Here is a 27,382-nt window from a genome sequence, read left to right as displayed (position 1 = left end):
ATGACAGAGGAAAACAGTATGTCCACCAGTCCCTTAGTTCCATGTCTAACACTTGCCAGACTCAAGAGAGGAGAGGAAAAGTCAACCCCTGCTGTTTTAGAAAACTGACAGTTCTTTAAGCGGGTTCAGTAAAATATGCATACTTTATAAATGTCACCTTGAGATGTCGCCATTAACTTTGCCCGGAAGTGGGATTTTGTCTGTCACAGGAATGCTAACACACCGATTCTGACATTTTCTTTAGCTCTTCCTACATGCCAGGAAAGCACAGTGTACACGTCAGAGGTAAGGGCACTGTCAGTAAAACTGTGATATAAACAGGTAAGCCAGCACTCTACGAGAGTCCTGCACGGTGATGCGATGTTTGGGAACTGGAGCCCCTGGGCTGATGTGCACAGTTGTGATTGTCTCATTCTCACTGATTATTAGTGTTCCATTTGTGTTAGTTATATAATAACTAATTTTTATTTGAATTCATAATGAAATAATCTTCTTATAAGCATTATTGTTGGAAGCCTTGGTATTGACATGGTTCCAGAAGTGCTATAGGCTCAACTCTTTCTGGGAGAGAAATATCCGGCTCTCAAACTGTGTATCTCTTTAGCTACCTCAGATGTATCTTTGCAAGGTAGTCATAGCAGTTAGCTATTAAACTGATAAGAGCACACTACAGTGGTCTTCACCAGACGGGGGATGGATTCATCCATCAGTCACCAATGGTTCATGAGCACACTGTGATCTCCATCGTCTCTAATAGTTGTAGACAAATTTCCCCCAACACACTGGGTGTAATGGAGAATTATCTTAAGAACTACAGATCTATAAAGTGAAAGAAAATGATACTAATAACTTAAATGACCCTCTTACTGATCATGACATAAAGCTCAGAAAGCTAGCATATCTCCACCTGAAGCAGCGGAGGAACACAGCCCTGTGCCTGCAGGGGGCTCAGCATTGCCCATTGCCACTTGTCTCAGCTACTTCTGCCATGTGCATTTTCCCTCATGATTACTGTGTGCCAGGGAAGTACTGCGTTCATGTCTCTCAGCTGAGCCAAAAAGGGTATCTGGGGCTGAGAAGAGCAGACTCTATAGGGTACAATGGAGGAGATGAGAGCTTCACCTCTTGGACCCAGCTCTGCCTCTGACTCTTCAGCAGGGCCACTTAGATCCACTTAAATCCTTTGAACTTCACCCTTCCACTGACAGAATGTAAATAAAAACTCATATATGAATATCAGTACAATATTCACACAGGCGCACTCAGTTGTTGTATGGAGAGCGGCGGGCTATGTTCCCGCCTGGATCCCATATGGCTAGCTTAGCCCCAGAAATAATTACACGGAAACTGTATTCTTTTCAACACTGCTTAGCCCATTAGTTCTAGCCTCTTATTGGCTAATTCTTACATCTTGATTAACCCATTTCTAATAATCTGTGTTGCACCACGAGCTGGTTGCTTACCAGGGAGATTCTTAACCTGCATCTGTGTAGGATGGGAGAATCATGGCGACAGTCTGACTCGGCTTCTTTCTCCCAGCATTCTGTTCTGTCTACTCCGCCTACTTAATTTTCTGTCCTATCAGGGCCAAGGCAGTTTCTTTATTAACCAATGAAAGTAACACATAGACAACCCTCCTCCATCACTCAGTCTTCTATTTGATATTCTCCTGTTTTAATATCCTTCATTATTTTCTTTGTCCCCCCATTTCCTCTTCCCCAAATGACATCAGCCAGCCTCAGAGACACCTGACTAATTCCCATCATGCCTCATTTCATTTTTGCCCTACAGTGAAACAGTAAAGGCCCATATGATAAGTTTATTTTTTTCAATGCATACCATGATAATGGGACTCTTTCCAAACAGGGATTTTCCCCTACCATACCTCCTTCTTCAAAGCAGGGCTACAGGTAGCCCAGGATGGTCTTGAATTCACTCTGTAGCCTAAGATGACCTTGAACTCCCGATCTTCCTGTCTCTACCTCCCAAATATTGGTAGTACAGTTAAGCAACATGGCTGGCTTGCATAGTCCAAGAGAGCTGTGATTAACACATGATCTCCTTCCATTTCGAGGACTCAAATGCTATCCACAGGAGTGCTGAAGGTCAGATTTAGGTAGGTAAAGATAATATGGTTTGGAGTATCCATCTGGAGAGTACCAGGGATGAACGGGGCCAGAAGAGGCTTGACTTGTGGGTTCTGAAATTGTGCTTCGAGGTTAGAGAGAATCATAACTCAGGGCAGACTGTGGAGTCTCTCTCTTAAAGATAAAAGCACATGCGGATACAAAGCAAAGCAAATACAATCTGGAACCAAAGTGTTAAGGGAATGGCCATCACCACCAGGAGTCCAGTCCATCTTTTGTGTCCTGAACCCATCATAGAGGAAGATAGACTTCTTAAGAAAGCCTAGAGTGTTGTGGAAGTCCATTCACCGCCTCTGCAAGACATTAGGTGTCAATTTGTAGTAAGAAGGCCACTATAGTTGGTTCCCAGCCACTTAGCCCCAAAATAACCAAACAGATACTGTATCAATTAAATCACTGCTTGGCCCAATAGCTCTAGCTCCTTACATCTGAATTTAACCCATTTATAGTAATCTGTGTATCACCATGTGGTTGTGGCTTACTAGCTAAAGTTCTGGCATCTGTCTCTCATGGGAGCTACATGGCTTCTCTCTGACTCTGCTTCCTTTCTCCCAGCATTCAATTTAATTTTCCCTACCTACCTAAGTTCTGTCCTGCTATAGGTCCAAAGCAGTTTCTTTATTAATTAATGGTAATCACAGCACACAGAGGGAAATCCCACATCACTAGAGGTGACAGAATACATATTTTGCCTCCATTACTTTCTCCTTCCATCAACAAGTACACATCATAATGCATGGTCAGGACTTGAAATGTTGCCATGTTTAAAGATAGAGAGTAGAGACAGCCCTCTCTTTCCACTGACCAATGCTTCCCCATCAGTTTACTCAGGAAATACTCATTCTACTGAATAGAAGTTTACTTCTGATTCATCAGACGTAGCCATGCGTCATGTGAGAAGATGATGGGCCATCTGCACTCATAGATTGACAGTTTACTGGAGCTCGGCCACACACTGGGATCCATACAGATGCCTTCAGGGCAGGCAGTCATAAAGGATAGTGAGCTCCACATCTCTGAAGATGCTGATGTCATTATTTTTACCTAACAAATGGAAAAAGAATCTTGGATAGGTTTAGGTTGTTTATGGGTGGTTCACTTACAGACAAATACAATGGGCCCAATGTATTGATAAATTAATTCAAGATAAACTATAAAGAATCTCAGCAAACAGATCATGTGTGTGTGTGTTATACACATAAACTAGAAGAAGGTTCAGAAATGTCTTCTTATGTGCCAAGATAGTAATAATATTTCTCTTTAGAGTTGGAAGTGTGGATTTTTCTTTTTGTGGGTGTGTGTTTGTCTTTAGGCTTGTTTTGTTCTGTTTTCCTTTGGAAAACATACATATGGTTTTTTTCCCTATAAAGTTAATTTTTAATTATGTACAAATATAAATTAAAATCTTCTGATAAGTACTGACATAATGCCTGATTTTAAATGCTGTACTGTAAGTGGCAACAGAGGAATGTAAGGTTGTCTCTCTGGTAATACTAACCACGCTCATAAGTTAGCATCCCTGGGCTGATCGCAAGGGTTAGAGTTTGGGCCAACACACATAGCTCCATAAGAATTTTAAAACATTAGAAAGTGTTCACAGCAGTGCAGTTTTACCCCAAACCATTTTTATCAGGCTGTTTTGCCTCTTGGGATGTCAACTACCCACCCCAAAAGCTTTTCTACTGACCTTTCGCCAATCCCTTCATTGCTGTCACCTTCCCGCTTTCAGGCTCCATATGAGTGATCAGCCTCAAATGTGAAGCCTCGTGTGGGAGGCTCTGGAAGCTTAGCTGTTTTCATTCGGAGGGAGGAAAACCATGATGTGGTGGGATACAGACAGCATGCTCAGAACTGCTCATTTATTCATTCATCATCCCACACGGAGCCGAGCCAGCGGCATTCGGAAGAAAATAGTGTGGCAATTTTGCTGTTTCATTTCCCTAGATCTGTGAACAGACTACAAATGCATAATTATTTCCAAATGCTCTTTTTAAAAATAGGACCTCTTAAATATTTAAGCAAGGCATACGGGGTTGAACAATAATGAATCAGTTGCCGTAATATCATAAAAATTTCATAGTCTCTGAATTCTATAGGACACAAAGCACAAACTGAGTAATAAGAAATGCTGATAATGCTGATTTTCCCTCGCAAGTTTGTTCTTACTGCTTCGAGCCACGAAGTAAAAATAGTCGCTCCCATTTAAATAATATGCCCCCTGCATTCTGCTCTAGGATCACTTATAAGACAGTTTTTAAGCCAATGTCCTTCTCACAAATACAGGTCTGTAGGTTTGCTCTGAGGACTGCAGGGCACGTGGTCCCCATCTTTTACATGTGATTCCTTGGTGCTCTTAGACTGTGGCTATGCCATCAGCACACCACTAGGTTTTTAAGTCAGCTTAGGTCTGACTTTCAAGTGATCTGTTTCCATGCTTGTCTCCTTCCATGTTTGATGTTTGTCGTGATTGTTGAAATTTAGGTTATTTTGTGACTCTTGGCTGCTCAACTTTTCACTCACATTTTGGTTTTCTTCTTGCATGTGCTAGATCCAACTCGCCTTTACTTCCCATGTTTCCTCATTGAGAGGTATATTTTTCAAAATTATTCTACTCTTGGTTACTCAACATTTTAAATAAAGAGATGTTTAAAATAGCTGAAAGTTACATTCTCTTTCCAAACAGTACCAAAAAGTGAAAATAGTTTAGCAGTATATATTCTATAACATTTCAAGGTTAAGTTTTATTATTTATCAACTGAAATTTTAGGAGGGAAATCTTTAGCTTTCTTCTTGTTCTTTTTCTTGTTGTTGTTTTTGGTTTTTTGTTTTGTTTTGTTTTTTCAAGACAGGGTTTCTCTGTAGCTTTGGAGCCTGTCCTGGAACTAGCTCTTGTAGACCAGGTTGGCCTTGAACTCACAGAGATCCACCTGCCTCTGCCTCTGAGTGCTGGGATTAAAAGGCATGCACCATTACTGCCCGGCTATTGTTCTTAAGATCATAAATTGGTAGGTAAAATTAACTTAGTATTATAAATGCATTTAGATTCTAAGTGATCAATCTTCTTCTTAGGCCTTGGTAGTCCCAGCTTCTCAGTAGGAGAACCGCAAATGCAAGGCTTTCATGGAATACAGAGCGAGTTCATAGCCAACCTATGCAACTTAATAAGGCCCCATTTCAGAAAAAAAAAGAAGGAACTAAAGGGTGTTCTAGAGTATTCTAGGGACATTTCCCAGAGGTTAATCATTTGCTTAGTATGCACAAAGCCCTGGGTACAAGTCCCATTGAAGTAATAAGGGCGGCGGGGCCGCGTTCCCCCAGCACCCCGGCCGCCTGCTCAGCTAGCTTATGCCCCGAAATAATTACACACAAACTGTATTCATTTAAAGACTGCTTGGCCCATTCTCTTCTAGGCTAATTCTCACATATTAATTTAGCCCATTTCTAATCATCTGTGTGTAGCACCCCAAGGTGCGCTTACCAGGGAGATTCTAGCCTAGTCCATCATGGGTCGGAGCTTCATCCCGGGAGCCGGGCATGGCGTCTCTGCTGAGGCATCTGCTCCTGAGAGAGCTGTGGAGTCTCTGACCTCACTTCCTCTTCCTCCCAGTGTTCTGTCCTGTTTTCTCCTCCCACCTATCCTCTAACCAATAAAATGGGCCAGGGCAGTTCCTTTATTAGCCAATGACCTTCCTCCATCATTTCCCCTTTTTCGGTTTAAACAAAAAAAAAAAAGGCTTTAACTTTAACATAGCAAAATTACATATAACAAAACAGTTATCAAGTAAAAGTTACAATAATCTTTATCATAACTAAGGAAAACTATAACTATAACTAACTATTCTTAACTCCATCAAAGACTCCAGAAAGATACAATACTACCTAAGCAAACAAGAAAAAAGCAACTTTTAAAACTCTAGAAATGACAGAGACATCTTGCTGCCTGGACAGTCACCCAAAGTTCCTCTGTACCGTTGGGGCATCCATCTTCAGCCTTCAGGCCCATGCTATCCAGCAGACATTTCCATAAAGCAGGAAAATTCAAAGTCAGTTCAGTCACTATCTGTTGTGTCCTGCAGAATGTCTCGCAGACTCTTTCATGAATCAGGAACCCCGAAAGATCATCTCACCTTAGGCAAGTTCAGTAGTCCTCTTTCTGTGGATTCTCTGTGTCCAGTTTATGCAATAGTCCAGGCAAGAGCAGTTTCTTGCCCAAATGGCTATCAAACTCCATAAGGTGCCTCTTCGATGCCCATCTTCCTCTTGAAGTAGATTGGTGCTGCCAGGAGCAGAGTGTCTCATTGTCATGAAAAGTCCTCAGTTATTAAAACATTAAATGTCCTATTCTGTAATCTTTGAAAGACATGAAGAATGTCTATCTAACTGAAATACATCTCTATATATCTAGAAAATCTAACTAACATGACTACAAGCTTTACTATTATCGATGATTATCCATTAACAACCTATATTTCTTAATTATACAGTACATATTTAAATGAACTACACAATCACAATACCTTAATCAAAATCAGAAACACTTATACATATAACAAAATTGACCTTAAATCTCTATCAATAAAGCAAAATCTATACTAATGCAAATTATTCATATCTATATCATATCCCCCTTTAAATGTAAAACGACGTTTATAAACCATATTTGGGAACATGGGCGCAGTTTTTTCTCTCCAAACTGCTTCCTGCTGAATGGGGGCGTCGTTAATTAGGTCTTTCATAGTATAACCTGTGTGCTAGTTTTATCTCAGTTGGCAGTTGAGCGAAGCAATTTTCTGAAGGCCTTCACACCAACCCTTCAGGAGGGCGTGGTCCATCATACCAAATCGGAATAGAAGAAATGAACAGCGTCTCATCCTCTGTGAAAACAAAATAAGAAACTCCTTTCCAAAGCATCATGTCCTTAGATCCAAATTTCAAAGTCAAGGCATTTTCAAAATATCTATGTTGGATTAGTTCAGCAGCATTTATAAATAAATATCTTTTAGCAGCTGTTGCTCCTTCCTCAGCATTCAAACAATTTAAAGAGAGCATAATAGCATACAGTATCAAAATTCTCTGTTTATTTTCCATCTTTGTACAGCTTTGTTTTAACCTCTATTTCGTTTATTTTTACTTTTAACTCTTTGCTTTTTGAGACAGGTTCTCTGTATCTTTGACCTGAAGTAACTCTGTAGACCAGGCTGTCTTTGAACTCTCAGAGATCCACCTGTCTCTGCCTCCCAGGCATTGGGATTAAAGGTGTAAACTAGTACACCTTGAACTCACAGAGATCTGTTTGCCTCTGCCTTCTAGGCACTGGGATTAAAGGCGTGTGCTACCACACACAACTCTCTTTCTTTTTTTTGTTTTTTACTTTAAGAACTTCAACTTTTAGTCTGCATATATTTTTAACACACTGTAAACCATTTAAAAATTTTCTTTGTCTTTGAATCTCTCTTTACTGTATATCTCTCTTTTTCTGACCACATGAGTCTTTAATTTACCAAGCAATATCAGTAGGATTAAAGGCGTGGCTTTGCCAGCTAGATCCAGTCCATTCCTTAGCTTTCCAGCCTCATGGCGGATATACAGGCTGTAGCCATGTTTACTGCAACAACTGTATGGCATTTCAAGGTCCCTGCCAGCAAGTGAGCTACAACAGACAACACTCAAGTCCTCTCTTGGTAGCCGGCCCTCCTGCCTCAAATAGTCAGAGTTTGCCCTGGCAGGACAGCCCAGAAAACTGGCATTTTTAAACGGCGCAGCTTTTTTCCTGCTACAGCTGAAAACCGAAAAGCATGCGTTCAGCTTTAACCGTTTAAGTGTTTTGTGGCAGGACCTCTTAATGAGCTGCAGGCTTTTGCAGCTAAAGCTGAGTCAGGAAGCCTCTCTTAGATGAGGCTCCCGCTTGCCTCTAGCAAGCAGAGCAGACCCGAGAACACAGCGAGTCTAGTTGCCATCAAACAAATCGTAGCACTTTACTCCAAATGCTCTATTCAAAAGCTCTGTCTCTGGCAGGAGCCAGACAGAGATCTCAATGGCGGTACAGCCCCAGGAAGTCGCGCTTTAAAATGACACAGCGTTTTCTCTGCTACTGTTGCCGAATGAGGGAATCTCTCTACAGCACGCCACCAACAAACAGCAAAAATCTGTGTTAAACTCTCTCTCCCTTATTTTTAAGCCTTCTCAGGTTTTTTAAGTGGGTTTAGTTGTTCACACGTCTGGGCGCCAAATGTAGTAATATGGGGCGGCAGGGCTGCGTCCCCCACACCCGGCCGCCCACATTGGGCGCCATATGAAGTAATAAGGGCGGCGGGGCCGCGTTCCCCCAGCACCCCGGCCGCCTGCTCGGCTAGCTTATGCCCCGAAATAATTACACACAAACTGTATTCATTTAAAGACTGCTTGGCCCATTCTCTTCTAGGCTAATTCTCACATATTAATTTAGCCCATTTCTAATCATCTGTGTGTAGCACCCCAAGGTGCGCTTACCAGGGAGATTCTAGCCTAGTCCATCATGGGTCGGAGCTTCATCCCGGGAGCCGGGCATGGCGTCTCTGCTGAGGCATCTGCTCCTGAGAGAGCTGTGGAGTCTCTGACCTCACTTCCTCTTCCTCCCAGTGTTCTGTCCTGTTTTCTCCTCCCACCTATCCTCTAACCAATAAAATGGGCCAGGGCAGTTCCTTTATTAGCCAATGACCTTCCTCCATCATCCCATTTAAAATACATACACACACACACACACACATTCTTAGGCTCAATAAAAACCATCATCACTGGCACAATTAAAATAAAACTTTCAAAATATCAGCACTATTTTTTGTTCTTAGTAAATATTTGCCGAAACTTCATTTCATCTAAACAAAATTTTGGGTCAAAAGTAGCTCATACTCCTGAAGTTCTTGCTCAGCTGCTTGCCAGGATGACAACCTAGTCATATGTCTGATACTGAGGCAGGCTATATGCTTATAATGCTGACCTGACTTCTAGTTTATATGTGTTCTCTCTCTCTCTCTCTCTCTCTCTCTCTCTCTCTCTCTCTCTCTCCCTTCCTCCCTCTCCTTCTCTCTGGACTCTAACTATGTAGCCCAGGGTGGCCTGGAGCTCTTTATGTAGACCAGGCTGACCTCAAACTCAAAGAGAAATTGGGCTCACTCAGCAGTGCTGGGATTAAAGGTGTGTACCACCACACCTGGTTTATTTGTTGCCTTTGCCTGGTGTTTTATTTACATAGTGTTTATATACTCTTATGATTTTATGGGGTTTTTTTAGGTATTCTTATCTTAAATTCTAAAATATTCACAAATGTCTTGGCTGTGCTTGGCTCACCCCCTGACCTAAATGTCAGAAACTCCAGCCTTGGTTTCTATTTACAAGAGTAACATGTGGTGGAAATGTTTCATTTTGGTTGAAGTATGTAGAGAAAACACCATATCAGAATTTGACAAATGGTGGTTTCTTAATGATGACATGCCAGGCAAAACAATAACTTTCTATGTTCTATAAAATGGACAAGTTTATTTACGTTTCAGTTCACTTCTAATCCAAGCATGGCAAATTGTAGCATCAACATATTGGTCAGTTAGAAATAATGGTTCATAGACATGATCCAGACTTCCAGTGTTAACATGTGTATGAGCCACCCTTTTCCCTCTGGGAAAATTCTTGATTAAAAAAAAAACAAACAAAAACAAAACAAAAAACAAAAAACCTACAAAGCTAAGACTTCCTTTGACTTGAAACTTTAAGTCCATGATTGCTGGACTCCATCACTCTCAGGGCTGAGGCAAGACCAAATATCACACAGTATGTGATGGAGCAAAGCTGCTCATGGGTATCAGGAAGCAGAGTGAGAAGTGGAGTCCAGGGATAAGGCAAACCCTTCAAAGGCATGCTCCCTGTGATCCAGTTCCTTCAAGTAGGACCCACATCATAACAATCTATGAATTCATCAGTAGATTAACCCATGAAGAGGTCAGAGCCTCATGAACCAATCACCTCTCGACAGTACTACAATTTGGGGATCAATCCTACAAGACACACCCTTGACGTAGATAACATAACATGTTTGTGTCAGTCAGACATGCCTCATTGTGACAATACATTTGTGTTCGTGTTTTTAGTCTCTATCCATGGTTGCCTGGCCCTGTCGCTTTGGGCCTATGATACAGCAGAGCATCATGGGAGGGAGTGTGTGATAGAACAAGTCTACTCATTTCCGGTCCAGGACCCCAATATTCTGTTCAAGAGCACAACCCAGTGATTGAATATCCTCCAGCTAAGGTTCATCTCCTAAAATATCTGCTACCTCTCAAAAGTATTCCATACTGTGGCTCAAACCATCAACACACATGCTTTGGGGATCCAGTTACCATCCCAACCACACAGTGTGTCATTACATAATATACTCATATTATTTGCAAATAGTACCACCAATCTCATGAGAAAAGTCTATCAGGATACTATTGTGTTAGGTGCAAATTCCCAGCTTCCAACATATGGCTTAATGGTTTAAATTTATGATCAACAATACTATCCCCCTTGTGTTCTATGAAATGACAAATTTGCTTTATTCATTTTAAATAAAGTATCTGCTGAATATCCAAGTCTACATTACCATGGTTTCTCTATCAGCTGCTGTTCCAGGTTAAAAGAAAAGATATTGTAGCTTTCTTAGATTACACTTAGAGTTTTTTAATGGTATTTCCCAAGCTAGGAATGGTCATGGTAGGCTTAAAGAACTGAACGGAGTTCATTACGGCCTGGGTGGAGTGGGTAATGTGGGAAGGATGAGGAAAGGATGAAGAAAGAAGGAGAGAGGAATTTGGAGCCTTAAAAACAAAAGAGAAGGGACTGGAGAGGTGACTCAATGGTTAAGAAGACTGGCTGCTCTTCCAGAGGACCCAGGTTCAATTCCCAGCACCCATATGATAGCTCATAACTATCTGCAACTCCAGTTCCAGGGAGTCTAACACCCTCACAAACAATTCACCTAAAGTAAAAATAAATTATTGTCATCATCATCATCATCATCATCATCATCATCATTATTATTATTGGTAGTTTTTTCCAGACAGTGTTTCTCTGTAGCCTTGGGTCTCCTGGAATTCACTCTGTGGACCAGGCTAGCCTCAAACTCACAGAGATCCGCCTGCCTCTGCCTCCCAAGTGCTAGGATCAAAGGTATGCACCACTACACCCAGATAAATAAATTATTTAAACAAAAAAAAACAGATGAGAGACTATTTTATTTGGGGGTGGGTAATCATGGAAGGATTTTTAATCAGGCTGAGTAACTAAATCACAGTTACATTTCTCCCTCTCTTTCTCTTTCTCACTCTCTATCGCGCGCGTGTGTGTGTGTGTGTGTGTGTGTGTGTGTGTGTGTGTGTGTAGGCCCACACAGAGGACAAAGGACACCTTCCACCTTATTTGAGACAGAGTCTTGGAGGGTTGGATTTTTTTTCTAGTGTACTTTGCCAGTTTAGCTGGCCTGCAAACTTATAGAGATTCTCCAGTCCCTGTCTACCATTCCCCTGTAGGAATGCTGGGATTACAGCTGCTCACTAACATCTGGCCTTTTCATGGGTTCTGAGGATCTGAACTCAGCTCACCACACTTATGAGGCAAACACTTCTCACCCACCTAGTCATCTCCCCAACCACACAGTTACAGTTTTGGAAAATTACTCCCAGTTCCCAGTATAAAGAGAGTGGGGGCAAGCTGAGTGTGGAAGCAAAGGAGTCATTCAGATGACATTGCAGTCCATGGTGATAGGGTGTTGTCTAGACCACAAAGATGGCCAAAGACAGAAGTGGTGGGCTCAGCTTCCTGTTGAAAAAAGACAAGCTACAACAGCAATGTGATTTCATTTAAGTGCAATCTCTTCCCAGGCAAAACAGACACCATGCAACGCTGTCTGCCTCAGAGATGCCAAACTGCAGTCAGGCATGGCCCTCATGATCAAGTGTTGCCCTATGAAAACACAAACACAGGAAAACCTGTCCCCACCAAGCCTGATGAAAAGGTAAGGTGGGAGCTTCTCTGCAAGCCTTTCTAACTGTCCTTGGCATCCAGTGACAGTTTGCTGGGAAGGCCCAAAGCAAATCATTGTGATTGCCATTAATTATTTTCCCATATAATGACAAATCAGTGGGTTTTAATGTTTCTAAAATGTTTTGTTGACTCATAAATCATTACTCTTTCACTAGATTTTTAACGTGCATGTTTTGCTGATTCTCAGAACATTCTGTTTTTTAATTGTAGGGGGTGGGAGGGCAGGGCTGAGAGAGACTTAGACTTGTATCAGTTAAGTTTCATGGATGATTAACTGGAATTTGAGTACTAGAATCATTTCCCATCCAAAGATTTACAGGTCACATTTCAACTTCAGTTGAGCCTGACAGCCATTTCCTGAGCACTGATTGTGTGCGTCAGCATGAGGAGTCTGGATCCCAGAAACAGAGGAGAGCTAGAAATGACTAATAAGTGGCTTCATTTGTCTTCATCTGTTTCATGGTCTCTCCCTAAAACCAGCTCTGTTCACACAGTCGCTTCTCGGTTCACCTTGTACTCATGGTTCCCTCTAAGGAGAGGGAGCTCTTTGTGTCCTATCTGCTCTACCCTCCATCACCTATGCCACTACTTACCACAGACAGCACAAAAGAAGATGGCATTGCCCTCATTCAATAGCCCTCACTCATGGGTGCCCCAGAGCTTCTCATGGCTCGTAAGCAAAGCATCTGGGATCTCTGATGAATTTCTTGTAAGCCCTATAGGATCTCAAATTTCTCTGCTTGGCCTTATAATTAATCCCTACCTGATTCTCTAGTGGTTTCCCAATCTCTCTATGGACTCTGGAATTCTCTCTCATTTTCCTTTTACATGGACCTGAGTCTTTGTCACTCTGCCACTCTCGTAAGCCTTAGGATTCCTGGGCTCTAACTCATTGTCGATGTAAGACCAAACTCCTCTCAGAGCCAGAGTTCCAGGGCAACTCAAGGTCTACATAAGACCAAACTCCTCCCAGAGCCAGTATTCCAGGGCATGAGAGGAGCCTGGACAAGATCAGGATGTTCCTATTTTCAACAGCTCAACAAATCTTACGACTTGTGACAGATCTAAATCCTCTCAATAAAGATATCTGTGTAATATTCAGCAAATTGGCTGCTTTCACTTTCCATTGCTATGTTAATGGTTTTCCAAGCCGTATTCCAGAGCACAGACAAAAAGTAAAATGGAGGTCTATTACTGCATTCTACTACAGGGCACATCTCCAAAAGAACTGAAAGCAGAGCCCAGCAGGATTTGAGCGTTCACATTTATAACATTATTTATGATAGTCAAACAGCAGGAAGAGAAGACAGGTGTCCATTCACAGACAGAGATAAACAAAACATCACACACACACACACACACACTGTCTCAAGCATAAAGAAGTCTGGCATGTTATACATGAGTAAACTTCAAAAGCATTACCCTAGGTGAAGTAAGACAGACAATAAAGGAGAAGCGTATCCCTTCTGCTATTCGTGGTTCCTAGAGCACAGAGACATCCATTAGCAAGGTGGCTCCCCAGAACTGGGAAGGAGAAGGCAGTAATGGGGAGCTGTTGTTTAGTGGGCACATAGATTCAGCTTGGGAGGATAGAAAAATTCTTGGAAATGGATAATGGTGATGGTTTTAAAACAATATAAAGGCACTTAATGTGATGGGTTGAGCACTCAAAGTGGCTAAAATAGTGACTGCTTACACTGTGTATATTTTATTGTGCTTTTAAAAAAGGTATAGCAGGATCCCGCAGGCAGCTTACTAAAGTTCCCAGAGTAGAGGGCTCATGTCTTCTGTTGAAGGGTGACTAGAAATGCCAGCACTGGTATGACTGCGCTAATACCAAGCATAATACTCTGTAGTCACTCGGAGGACAAGAAAGGACTAAAGATAAGCTTGGCCTCTCCTCACTGTCATTCAGAAGCCACCAAGGGCTTTAACAAGCACCAGTCTACACCCTATGGCCCTCATAACCACATCTTGAAATAGGCCAAGTTGCCCCAAGCTGCAATGTCTAAGACAGTTCTCAACCTGTGGGTCACAGCCTCTTTGGGGGAATCAGATAGCCTGCATATCAACATTTACATTACAATTCATAACAGTAGCCAAATTATAGTTATGAAGTAGAAACAAAATAATTTTCTGTAGCGGTCACCACAACCAAGGACCTGTATTAAAGGGTCATAGCATTAGGAAAGCTGAGGACCACTGCTCTAAGGCATCTGTTAGCTTAAAGGAACTAATCAGAGTAAATGAAACTCACCATGGCGAAGCCTGCCCAAGCTCTGAACCCAACCAGGAGCCCCAGAGCCACCACTACAAGGATCACAGTGGCCACGGTGACCACAGGGATGGGAAGGCTCACACTCTAGCAGGGAGCTGAGGACACTTACTTACTGGGATCCTTCCTGAGCTTTGCCTAGAGCAGCGCCTTGACCCTCCTAGCACTGATTATCCCTCAAGTAGAGAAGCTTACTACAAAAGGGTCTTCAAACAAGAGACGAGTTTTAGTTTCAATTTTATCTGTGTTTATAAAACCAAAGAACTACTTAAGATATTGCTTATATGCAATAAATATCAGAAATTGAAAGTATTATGTACAGACCCATGACTTTTGACAAATGAAAATACCAGGCTAGCCACTGTCCTGGTTCAAGAAATACTTTTCCACTATATCCCAATATCCTACCTGCTCCTATGAAGTCCTCTCTTCCTCGGGTTCCAGACAGCAACTCTCTAATGTGGGCCTGCTTGGTTTCTGTCCTCCCACCAGATCCCACAACAGTAAGTCCCAAAGAAATCACACAGAGACTCTACATTAATCATAAACTGATTGGCCCAGTAGCTCAGGCTTCTTATTAACTTCTATAACTTACATTAGCCTATTATTCTTATCTGTGTTAGCCACATGTCTCAGTACCTTTTTCCTCAGGGCAGGTCAGATCTCGCTTCTTTGGTGTCTGGACAAGACTGCGGAGGTATGGGCTTCCTCCTTCCCAGAATTCTCCTGTTCTCCTTGACCCACCTCTACTTCCTGTCTGGTTGTCCTGCCTATACTTCCTGCCTGGCTACTGGCCAATCAGCATTTATTTAACATATAATTGACAGAATATAGACAATTGTCCTGCATCACTCCCCCACCCCATAGTCCTTTTTTTTAATGGGAATGTGGGCATAGTATTCCAGGCTACTTTCTGCTGGTTTGGGGTACTGGTAATCTTATGGGGACCTAAAGAAAATTTAGAATTATGATCAAGACTGGACTGGAGTATCCTGTGAGTCTTGATCATCTCAGGCAGCAGTCTTGAATCTGTTCTGGATGTAGAACTCAGACATCTGGGCCATCTGTTCCTACCAGATATTTCTCAGGTGGTCTTCCTTGGTCAAACCTGATTTTTCTTAACTCAGAATGAATCCACAGCCTCTCATTTCTTGTGGAAACAAAAGCAAAATCTCTTCTCCAAAGTAGCATACCTTTTGACTTCAATTTTGAAGTCAAGGTATTTTCAAAATATCTATCTTGGATTAATTCAGCAGCATTTATAAGTAAATATCTTTTAGCAGCTGTTGCTCCTTCCTCAGCATTCAAACAATTTAAAGAGAGCATAATAACATACAGTATCCAGATTCTCTGTGTATTTTCCATCTTTATGTGGCTTTACTTTAACCTCTATTTCTTTTATTTTTACTCTTACTTTTTGAGACAGGTTCTCTGAATATCTATGGCTGTCCTGGAACTCCCTCTGTAGACCAGGCTGTCCTTGAACTCACAGATATCTTCCTGCCTCTGCCTCCCAAGTACTGAGATTAAAGGTGTGTGCCACCAGACCTTGAACTCACAGAGGTCTGTCTGCCTCTGTCTCCCAAATCTTGGGATTAAAGGTGTGTACCACCATACCCAACTACTCTCTTTCTTTGTTTTTTATTTTAAGGACTTTAATCTTTAACCTGCATATATTTTAAACACATTGAAAACCATTTAGAGATTTTCTTCATCTTTGACTCTCTCTTTACTGTATATCTCTTTTTTATGACCACATGAGTTTTTAATTTGCTAAGCAATATGGAGAGGATTAAAGCCATAGTTTTGGCAGCTGGATCCAGCCCATTCCTTAACTTTCTGAAATTCCAGGCTCAGAGCCATGTTTATTGCCACAACTCTATGGGGCTTCAAGGTCCTTTCCAGCAAGCAAGCTGCAACAATGCATTCACAAACAACACTCAAATGCTCTCTCTGTAGCCAGACCTCCTGCCTCACAACGAGTCAGAGTTTGCACTGGCAGGACAGCCCAGAAAGCTAGCATTTTAAAATGGTTTGGCTTTTTTCCTACTATCATTGAAAACCAAAAAGCATGTGGTCAGCTTTTATCAACATCATTTAAGTGTTTCTTGGCAGGACCTCTTAAAGGAGCTGCAAGGTTTTACAGCTAAATCTGAGTCAGGAAACCTCTCTTAAATGAGAGTGTTTGCCTTTAGCAAGCAGAGCCAACCTGAGAGAGTGCTGCCATCAATAAGCCATGCTTAATTCTATTATTTTATGTTTAGAATTAGTTCCCAAGCTCTGTCAGGCTTTATGTAGATGCAGTCATCCACATGTTGGGCACCATACTGTTGACTGAGGTTTCTTGTTCTGCCCAGTTCCCGCAGTTGTTATGTCCCAAAAGAAAGTCACACAGAGGTCTATATCAATGATAAACTGATTGGCCCATTAGCTCAGGCTTCTTATTAACTCTTATAGCTTACATTAGCCCTTTATTCTTATCTGTGTTAACCACATGGCTCAGTACCTTTTTCTGCAAGGCAGGTCACATCTTGCTTCTTCAGTGTCTGAACAGGACTGTGGAGGAATGGGCTTTCTCCTTCCCAGAATTCTCCTGTTCTCCTTGACCCACCTCTACTTCCTGCCTACTTGTCCTACCTATACTTCCTGCCTGGTTACTGGCCAATCACCGTTTATTTAAAATATAATTGACAGAATATATTCAATTGTCCTGCACCAACTGCCCTGTCCTTCGTAGAAACCTGTCTAAACAGAACAAGAGAGTGGCATTTTTTTGTTCCCAGCTTTGTTTCCCTGAGCATAATGCTTTTGAGATTCACTCCTGTGGTTGACTGTATTCTGTTTCCCGCTAATTTTGTATTGTATTCTTAATGAAGGAGCATGCCTGAATGTCAGATACAGGAGAACTATCAGACTAAATATAAGCCCAGGGTAGCGTGTGTGTGTGTGTGTGTAATAGTAGACACGTATGGTTGACAGGCCCATGATCTGAGGACATGAAAAGAAATGCAGCTGCAGTTAGGTAGGAGCAATGCATGCAGGCCAGATGGCATATACTTGTACCCATCACTGGATGGCTCATGTTGGTGCTGGAAAGACCAGACACTTCATGGAAGACCAAAGACTTGATGTCACATGTCTGATTTTGACAACCATGTGGCAGATTTTGACTCATCCTAACTGATGGACAATTTCTGGCCACTCCCAATGACCACTCTCTTTTTATCCCTATCAGTCAGCATCCCAGCTATGGTTGCTTTTGTTGTGTCCATCTTCTTCCAGCATTAGTAGGCATTTCCAGGCTCCAGATCAAAATGTTCTATGCTGAATATCTATCAGTTTGTCTGTGATTGGACACTGGTGGAACAAAAGTAAAATCTGAATTAATTAGTCCATAATGAATAGCTTCCCTTTGATCCTAAAATATTCCTCATTGGATTTGTACCATAGAATGTCCAGAAGAATGAATGGTACATTGGAGAATACAGTCGCCAGGCAGTAGAAGAGGCACTAATGAAGGAGAAGAAGGTAATGCTCCTACATTTTTCCTGTGGCCATCGCATTTATTTCTACATGCAAACACACACAAAAGTAGGAAGAGGGCTTGGGATGGGGGGCTCTCTAGAAGAGGAAAAGGGTGAGAAAGGATAAGGGAGTACAATTTCTAGTTACCTCAGGGAAAACTTTGATGAAAGAACACTAAACATACAGACGAAATTGTGGCTTAATTTTCCTAGAATGCAGAGGTATTTAAAATGGCGTCACACCTAAGACTTGGTCTTGTCACTTATTGGATGTGACCTCCCCAAGTTCATAAACAAGGTTAGCTGTTGATTATTTGTAAAATTAAAATCAGTTTGTAAAAATATCAGTAATGAGGGAGCCACTGGAAAACCATGGATGGTGTCTGGGGGCAGGAGTCACAATGGGCAGTGCCTCCTGCTCGCCTCAAATTTCATCCCCTCACTAAATGCACACCTATGGCACAGCTGGGTCTTTCTATCTCACTCCTTCAGGAAAAGAACAGGGGTCATGAATACTGCGATCCAGGATATGACAAGGTCATGCTGCAGTAACAGATCCCCCCCCCCCGCAAGATCTCTCATTTACCACATGATACTCTTTCTTTGCTGCACACCAGATTCCAGATAAATTTATTTGGTCTGTGTGAGGCACTGTGTCCACAGTGTGCTTCTGCCTTTCCACCCTGGCTCTCCATACATCTCCCCAGGAGTAATATACTTTACCTTTTCCTTCATCAAATTCATAGGGAGGTGCCAGCCTACCACATAACCCAAAGGACAGGAAAATTTGAATGACTACCCATTCTTCATCACAATGCGAGGGACACTGGGTTACTCAGAAATAACAGATAGCTTCTGTTGTTTAAGAACACAAATTCTCAAACAGATTTACTGCTGAATGTGAAAACACAACATGAATGAATCTGTTAATTAGTGAATAAATCACGGGTCTCCAACCCATCTAAGAAAACATAGAATTGATATAAAAAGTAAATTGCTCATCAGTTGCTAAGATAAACAAAATTGTGGCCATTCCCCACCCCACATACCATGTCCTAAATCCTAGAACCTGTGAATGAATCACTTTATATAGAAAAGGGAACCTAGAAGATTAAGTTGAGGATTAATATGAGAAGGTTATCCTGAGCTGAGTGGCCCCTTGTGTTCCCCGATAAGAGTGAGGCAGGAATGTCATAGAAAATATGTGATTATGGAAGTAGAGGTTGGACTGATGGGGGCACCAGGAGCAAAGAATTCTGGTAACCTCTAGAGGCAATGAGAGCCACAGACACAGTCTCCATACCCCCACAATAGCTCTAGCTCAGAGACCCACATTGGACTTCCAACCTCCAAAACTATGCAAAATATGGCTTTACTTTTAAGTCACTAATCTCATGTTAATGTGTTAACACTAGCCTGCAAACCTTCATAATCCTATCAGGAATAAGTGGAACTATCCCGTTTCATATGCAGGGAGGCTGAGGTCAGGGTCTCAGTCATAACAAAGATTAGTACCCATTTCACCAAGTCTCAGCTGCTTCCAGCTACCATGACAGTTCTCTGCAGTGGGATGGAGCTTGAGGTTTACTGGTCCCCTGTCCTAGGATCTCTAGCCCCTCCCTCTGTCATGGCCTCGGATGTGGCTGGCCTCTGCCATCATAGGATGGGGCATAGTGATGGTAGACCCCAGGCAAGGCTTCCTTTCTTGGGTAACCATTACCCACTGCACTACTACAGTCACGCAGTTGGACTTTCACCAGAAATCAACCTTAGAAGACCCAGATGTGAAAGCCCACATGTGAACTGTGCCGGGAGAGCAACGTTCAGGCCATCTGGCATCGCTGTGGCCAGGCTTGGTGCTCCTCAAATGCTCCCTTCCTCCATGTGTGCCTATGCCGCCTCCTCCTAAGACACAGAATGGCACTGTCTACACTAAATGACTGTGTTTCCCTTTTCTGTTTGCATTGGTCTAGTCAGGAAGTGTTTCCCACTTGTGAGAGATAATTTAATTTAAATGAAAGGTCTCCCAGATTTATTTTGACAAGTGCATTGCAGAGTTTAAGAAGACAAACCCAAGTTTGGCCCCAATTCTTGGCCCCCATCCACCTTCCTGATCTCTGGCAGGGTTCTGTGCTGGAGCCGTAAGCCTCTGCTTCCAAATGAACGCTTTATGCAGAGAGAGCCACAGATGGTTCCTCATCGCCCTCAGTGGAGCAGAAGTCACCACACTTAAATTGTTAGACTTCGAGCTTGACTTTCAGGTTATCATTTGCCAACTGCCCAACCACTGTCTACATGTGACCAAGAACTATGAATGCAGGCCAACATACAATTGTTAATTTACTAAATCATTATGAGACTTTTTTGTAACTTTTTAAAAAGCTTTATTTGAGCTGGGCAGTGGTGGTGCACACCTTTAATCCCAGCATTCAGGGAGGCAGAGGCAGGCGGATCTCTGTGAATTCAAGGTATGGTAGCACACACCTTTAACCCAATACCTGGGAGGCAGAGACTGGCAGATCTCTGTGAGTTCATGGACAATCTGGTCTACAGAGTGGGTTCCAGGATAGCCAGAGATACACAGAGAAACCCTGTCTCCAAAAAAATTTTAAAAAGCTTTATTTGTATTATTCTTATTCAAGTGTGTGTTTGTATGCACATATGTGTGGGGTGCTCACAGAGACTAGAAGGACATGTCTGATCCCTCAGAGATAGGCATGATTTTGTGTGCTGTCTGATCTGGATGCTGGGAAATGAACTAGGTTCTCATGACAGAGCAGCAAGGGCTCTTAATGGCTGAGCCATCTTTTCAGCCTTTCTTTTTTCCTTTGAAATTTAAGACTGCTCATTTCTCAAGCATGAACTTTGTAGATGACAACCTCATGTCCAGTCTCAATGTTGGACACACCTGCTAAGCCTGGGAGATTTTTCTTAGGCTCAGAAGCCAATCCCGAGTGTCTGTAAATGGGGATAAAAGTCTTTCCTCAAGATGTATGTAAAGACCAAGTGAAATAATGCATGCAAGATGCTGCTCACCTTAAGGGCAGCTCTCAGTAGACTTCTACGGCCCACCTCATTATAACATAAACACAAAATAATAGTGCTATTCTTAAATTTAGTGTTTGTTAGAGAAACATTGTATGACATAGTGTTTTATATAGTGATGTCATATTATAGATTATGCTATATTATAGATTACTTATCAATATTCCATGCACTCTGTACAGACGACTATATAAGGATTAGAAATATAAAATCATTCATACTGTCTATACCTATGCTATTTTATGGCATTTATCATCCTCTACACACATTTACAGTTGGGACACTCAGTGCCCTCCAGCATGTGGATGACACAGCATAACCCTGAAGACGAGCCCTTCAGTGTGTTCAGGGGGATTCCACCTTTCAGCTCACACCTTCACCTTGAGTGATTCTCTCCAGTGTGTCGGGCTATTTCTGTCCCAGGCCCTGTTCTCAGCCCTTGGTCTTTTCAATCCAGTTGATCTTTTGTTTACCTTTGCTAGCCGCCCCTTGGCTCCAGACACTATAGCTTCTTGTACCTTTCCAATCTTCTCTTCCTGGTGCTGCCCTTGCCTTGACCACACTTCAGGCTGTATTTCCTGCTTCCTCTCTTTGCTCACTTTGGCGTCAGTCTCTGCACAACCCCATCCCTCTTTTGGGATCCCTGATCCTGCACTGGAATCTCCCTCATTTCTTGGGCTAAGATCTTTACATGGTCTGTGATGGCTTCCTCCTCTCTACAGAATAAGATTTGACCACCAAGATGAACAGGAGACATGTTGAGTAGTGACAGGCGCAGAGAAACACACCACAGAGGGACGAAGGAGGACCTCCCTGTGCAGAAAGAGGGCAGTATGCAACAGATAAGAAACCCAGAGAAAGTGTCCATTCAGAAAACAGTAGCCTGACTGGAGCCAGGAGCTGGGGACAGAGGATCAAACAAGGGACTGGCTGGTGAATCTAATATGAAAGCCTTAAGGATGTAAGAATTATGCAGAGAGTAGAGGAAGATGTTAAAGAAGGAATCATCACTGTGCATCTGGTATACTCTCAGGAGGCAGTAAAAGAAATCTCATCCATGCAGACACTATGTCAGCTATTTCTGTGGCAAAAGACCTGGGAAACTCTGAGAAGGAAGGGGGAGGCTCCTGGTTTCAACCCCTAGTAGGCTGACCCCATTGCTTTTAGGTCTGTGGCAAAGCAGAAGTACTATGTATGAAGGGCTGCCCACCTCACAGTAGCCAGGAAGCCAAGATGAGGCCAAGATATGTCTTTCAGAGGCAACACCTCCCTCCATACCTCCCCCCAATGGCCAACTTCCTATGACTAGGCCCTACCTCCATTCAGCTTTGAACTCACCAATGGCTTAGCCTCAGAATGTTAGCACCTTCATAAACCAATTGTCTCCCTGTAACACCACCAGTTAACACAGTAGTCTTTTGCGTGGACACTTCATATTCAAACCCCCAGAGGAACTCAAGGAAAAGCTCACTGAGTTAAATGGACCGTGCAGTTGGGTCGCCTCAAACTAAATCCAGTTAGGAACCTCACAAAAGCATCATTGTTGACATCAACTTAAGGCCAGGGCCCTAGACACCTGAGAAGATAACTGTAACGCCTTTTTTTTTTTTTTTGCTTCAGGATGGTACCTTCTTGGTCCGAGATTGTTCCACAAAATCCAAGGCAGAGCCCTATGTCTTGGTGGTGTTTTATGGGAACAAAGTCTACAATGTAAAAATTCGCTTTCTGGAGAGCAGTCAGCAGTTTGCCCTGGGGACAGGACTCCGAGGAAATGAGGTGGGTGCAACTCAACCACTTCCCTTACCTTGGCCAGAAGTAAAAAAAGGAATATTGAGTTTGGGAGGTGCTAAATCCTTGTCTACCTACCCCAGGGAATACAGGACAGGATTGAAAAGATGCTGTAATGATACCCTTCCAGCCCCTTTTTCATGAACACCCTGTTGTGCTGAGTTCAGCTCACCAGGCCAGCAGTCCTCAAGGCCACTGAATGCCCCCCCACCCCCCCCCCAACTCCCCACCCCCTACCCCGTCATCCCAAACCTATCAGAGAAACCTATTCAGAAAGCAGCAACTCCATTCTGCCTGGTGGAGTGCTTCTCTCAGCCCATGCTCCACTCTCTTCTCCCACCTCCCCATGTTCACTGCAGGCATTTCTGAAGTCAAGCGTCATTCACTTACCCACAAGCTTCGGTCCTCAAAGTGAGTGTGTGTTCAACAGTAGCAATTGATTCTAAGCCGAGGTCCCACTCTCAGTGCAGGTGTGCTGATGGGAGGCCATCTACTGGCAAATCTGCCCGTTGCTGGGCCTCGTAGCATAGACCAATAGTCCCACATACTTAAGAGTCTGAGGCAGGAAGATTGCCAAGACTAGCCTAGGCAACGTAGTGTGACCCTATCTTAAAAGATACAAATAGGGTTAAGGGTGTGGCTTAGTGGTCAAGTGTTTACCTAGCACATGTGAGACCCTACAAAAAAAAATCAACTAAACATCAATTAATAACTATGTAAATCAATTGATCAAAAGGAGATGTTTTAGCGGAATACATATTCCAGGTCTGTTCTGTGTGTATCGTCCTACTCCAGGGCCCTCTCTCCTCCAGGAGATTTGTAACTTGCTCTCTCACTTGGTCCTTAAAGCCACGTGGTTGAGTCCCACTCACTGGGGAGAAGCAGAGCCTTTACTAAAGTTTCAGCGTTGTTCCCAGCACACCACGCTTTGCCTGCTAATGAAAGAGAGGATGCAGTGTATCAGTGCACTTACATCCTAACAGCATCTTATCAGATCACAAGCCTTTAGCGGGCTGCCTTGGAAGTGAGGAACTGTCAGCTGAGGCCACCTGTAACCCCACGTAAGCTGTTCCAATTACTGGATCCTGGCACCGGTTTTTAAAATCCCCTTTTTGTATTAGTCCATAATTCTCTCTTCTTTGCACCCCTGGGACATGGGCTTCCCTTTCATGCATCTACGGAACATGTACCTACATGCACTGTACACAGGCACATGAATGCACTGAGCACTCAGAGCCACCCTGAAAGGTGGGCACGGCTCTCATTTTCTAGATGGTGAAAGTAAAGCCCAGAAACAGTAAAGAGCAGTCCTGGGATTTACTCTCCTTGGCAAACAGCTTGGCCTTCTCACACAATCTCCCCCACCTGATGACAGCCCAAGCACTGCAAGTTGAGAATAAGCAACGCCCACTTGGAGCTTACCATGTACCGAGCATCTTGAGAGAAACTGCAACCTACAGAGATTCTTCTCACTGTTGTTGGGAAGCGTGGAGCCCTGCCATCAGAGTGAGAGGGTCCCATGGGCCTTCTGCAACCTGACCCCTCTGTCTTACTGAGGAACCTCTCATTGTTAAGAAAATTGGAAGAAACCGGACTGTGGTGGCGCACACCTTTAATCCCAGTACTTGGGAGGCAGAGGCAGGCGGATCTTTGTAAGTTCAAGACCAGCGTGGTCTACAAGAACTAGTTCCAGGACAGGCTCCAAAACCACAGTGAAACCCTGTCTCGAAAAAGCAAAAAAAAAAAAAAAAAAAAAAAAAAAGAAAGAAAAGAAAAGAAAAAGAAAATTGGAAGAAATCAGTTCAGAAATCTCTGCTCAAATGCAAGACCTCCCAGCTCTTCCATCTGTGCTCGAAGAGTATCATCGGCCACTTCAGCAGGAAACACACGATGAGGAAGAGGGATTCTAGGGACAATATTCACTTCATTTCATTTTCATCTGTCTTGTGGACTTCGTAATGGCACAGGAAGACAGTAGCTCCTGACTCTCAGGAGCCATCTGAGTGCAAGATAGCACAATATAAATCCCACGGCAGGTACACAGAGGCAGGTGCTGTGAAGTAACCAGTCTCTTCTGAGCTGACCCCAGAAAGTCCTTTCCTTGAGTCCGTGTACCTCAGGCAAAGGGGGACGCCATACCACAAGGCCTATAAGAAGCACCCAGGCCACACCCAGGGAAGGCTCTCCCAGTCTGCCATCCTCGTCAGCACAGAAGGCAAGCAAAGTCACGTGTCCCCAAAACAAAAACCTGGGAAGTTATTCAACTGGTCAGGAAGACAGAGATCCCTGTTTGGTTTCAGATCCAGGAGTGCCCATTGCTTTAATGTTCCGACTGTATTTCCATAACTTTCTACAAACTGAAAGGCTTAGGACAGAAGAAACTCATCAACGCTGGAGAACGGAAGTCTGACATCCAGCCCCATCCCACCCCAGGGAGACACTCTGCCACCCTCGGTGTCCTTGGCTCTTGGCCACAGCTCTCCAGTGCCTTCCTCAAGGGAAACATCTACTTCTCTGATTAGAATCTCACTGACGCGTGACTACATCTAAGATCTGTTGTCCTCCTGAGGATAACCTGGGGTGAACTCCATTCGAGAGTATAATTTACCAAATAAAATGCTATTAACACTTTCAAAGCATAGAGTAATGAGCATAGATTCTAGGTCACAAATATGGATGCGCTGAAGGTACAATATTTAGCTCACGATGCCTAGTCATTCACTGACTGGACCAGCAACCATTTCATGGCTACCCAGGGTTACAAGACTCTTCCATACCTCTCTATGCAGGTACCTGGACAGCATGGGTTTCTAAAAATGATGATAGATATTTACTTGACAATTTTTTTTTTTTTTTTTGGTTTACAAGACAGGGTTTCTGGAACTTCCTTTGTAAACAAGCTGGCCTTGAACTTGCAGAGATCCACCTGCCTCTGCCTCCCAAGTACTGGAATTAAAGGCTTGTGCCTCCATCACCTGGCTTGACAATTTAAGATTTTAAGACTAAAAGACAGATTATCAATAGCCCATGTCTGTCTTTCTCACCTCCCTGACTTCTTCCTTATCCTCCCCTGTAGCTCCTCTCTCTCACCTTTCTCTGTCTCTGTCTCTCCACACACACACTCTCTCCCTCCCTCTTTCCCTCCCTCCCTCCTCTCTTTCTACTTTTCTGACAAGGGGGAAAAAAAGGAAAGACAGTTTGCATATGGGACAGACACAAAGGATTTAAACAGGCTTAAGAATCTGATATTAGGACATTTGACATTCTCTGTTGTCCTTGGAGGGGGGGAATCTAAGATAAAAATAGGAGCTTAATTACAGTTTTTTCTCCCAGCCTTTGCAGGCAGCGCTGCAGCTGTGAGTACAGCACTGGATCCACTAAGAAGGGACAGGAGCGTGGTTGATTGCACCTGCCTTGTCCCTAATAGTGTGGTCTCATAGAAATTACCCATGGAGTAGAATGGTGAGGCTACTCTTATCGGAGTGATTATCTGCCCTTAGCTGTCTGTGAACCCAATCACTGGACAAGCGCTGCACAGAAAGGTTCTCTGCATTGACCACTTTGTTGAGTGTAAAGGAAGAAAAGCCCATCCTTGGTTTGAAATTAGAAGTGAAATTCAAAAGTTCCTTTTCTTCCTGAGGCTTGTGAAGAAAGTCTAGAATGCATCCCACGGTCTCACATTTAGTGACCCCCACTATGTGCGGAAATAAAGGGAAGGCTTTCCTCCAAATGCTGTCCATGCGTAAGTTCCACTAATGCTCACAAAGAACACAGAGAGCAAGTCCCAAAGTCACCACGACTCTTTGTGGACAGAGAAACTGAGTATAAGAAGTTGGCCTCGGGTCACAGAGCTTATAGCTGGCAGGACACCCAGACATTGAACTCAAGCCTTCATTTGTGATGACCTCATAAATAATTCATTCAAGTCATGGGGTGGGAAGGCTGTGATGGAGCTGGGAGGATCTTAGAGGTAGGTGGTCTGACTGGGAAAATTCTGCAGACAGGAAACTTAAGAGCTACCATTAGATCCACAAGCACATCCGTTCCCCTTTGTGCAGCACACAACGCCCGTCTGCGCTCTATGTGCTACCATACAGTTCGCGAGCCTCCGAGTTTTGGGCAAGGGGCTGGAGATTGAAACACACAAACACACACAGACAGAGAGACAGAGACACAGACCTCTGGTTACTGGTAAGAAGCCCTTTATTCAATAGCACCATGGAGGCTTATACACCCAACAGTCAGGTGGGCCAACAGGTGAAAACCTTATCCTCTGATCCTCAAGGCCAACGCAACACGTGCTCGTGAAGCAGAGCTGGTAAACAACTTTGATACAGCCTTTAGTAACTCAAATCAGAAGGAAAGTAAAGATCTATAGCAGGGAAGAGCAGCTGGGGGCCAGGACTCCAGAAGGTCCCAAGACCCTTGTCCTCTCCTTGTGTTTGTCAGTCATCCTTCAATTGCTTGTTTGTTACATCCTCAAAGAAAGAAAGGAGGAGGGAGAGAAGGAGGGAGGGAGCGAGGAAGAAAGGAAGAGAAGGAAGAAGGAA

General features: G+C 43.2%; 1 protein-coding gene across 1 annotated transcript in view; it reads left to right on the top strand.

Annotated features, from left to right (window-relative positions):
* Clnk (cytokine dependent hematopoietic cell linker) overlaps positions 1–27,382 on the top strand; it is a 94,266-nt gene that overhangs the window by 65,859 nt on the left and 1,025 nt on the right. Inside the window, exons 14-17 of the mRNA XM_041636281.1 lie at positions 245–285; positions 12,038–12,171; positions 17,926–18,003; positions 22,665–22,820. Coding sequence (XP_041492215.1) covers positions 245–285; positions 12,038–12,171; positions 17,926–18,003; positions 22,665–22,820 — 409 coding nt within the window. The remainder of the gene's footprint in view (positions 1–244; positions 286–12,037; positions 12,172–17,925; positions 18,004–22,664; positions 22,821–27,382) is intronic.

Source organism: Microtus oregoni, unplaced genomic scaffold (genome assembly GCF_018167655.1).
Source record: "Microtus oregoni isolate MIOR12 unplaced genomic scaffold, Mior012 000049F_ref0000343, whole genome shotgun sequence".
Classification (NCBI taxonomy): Eukaryota; Metazoa; Chordata; class Mammalia; order Rodentia; family Cricetidae; genus Microtus; species Microtus oregoni.
Note: the sequence above shows the minus strand (reverse complement) of the source record. Positions and strands in the feature narration are given on the sequence as shown.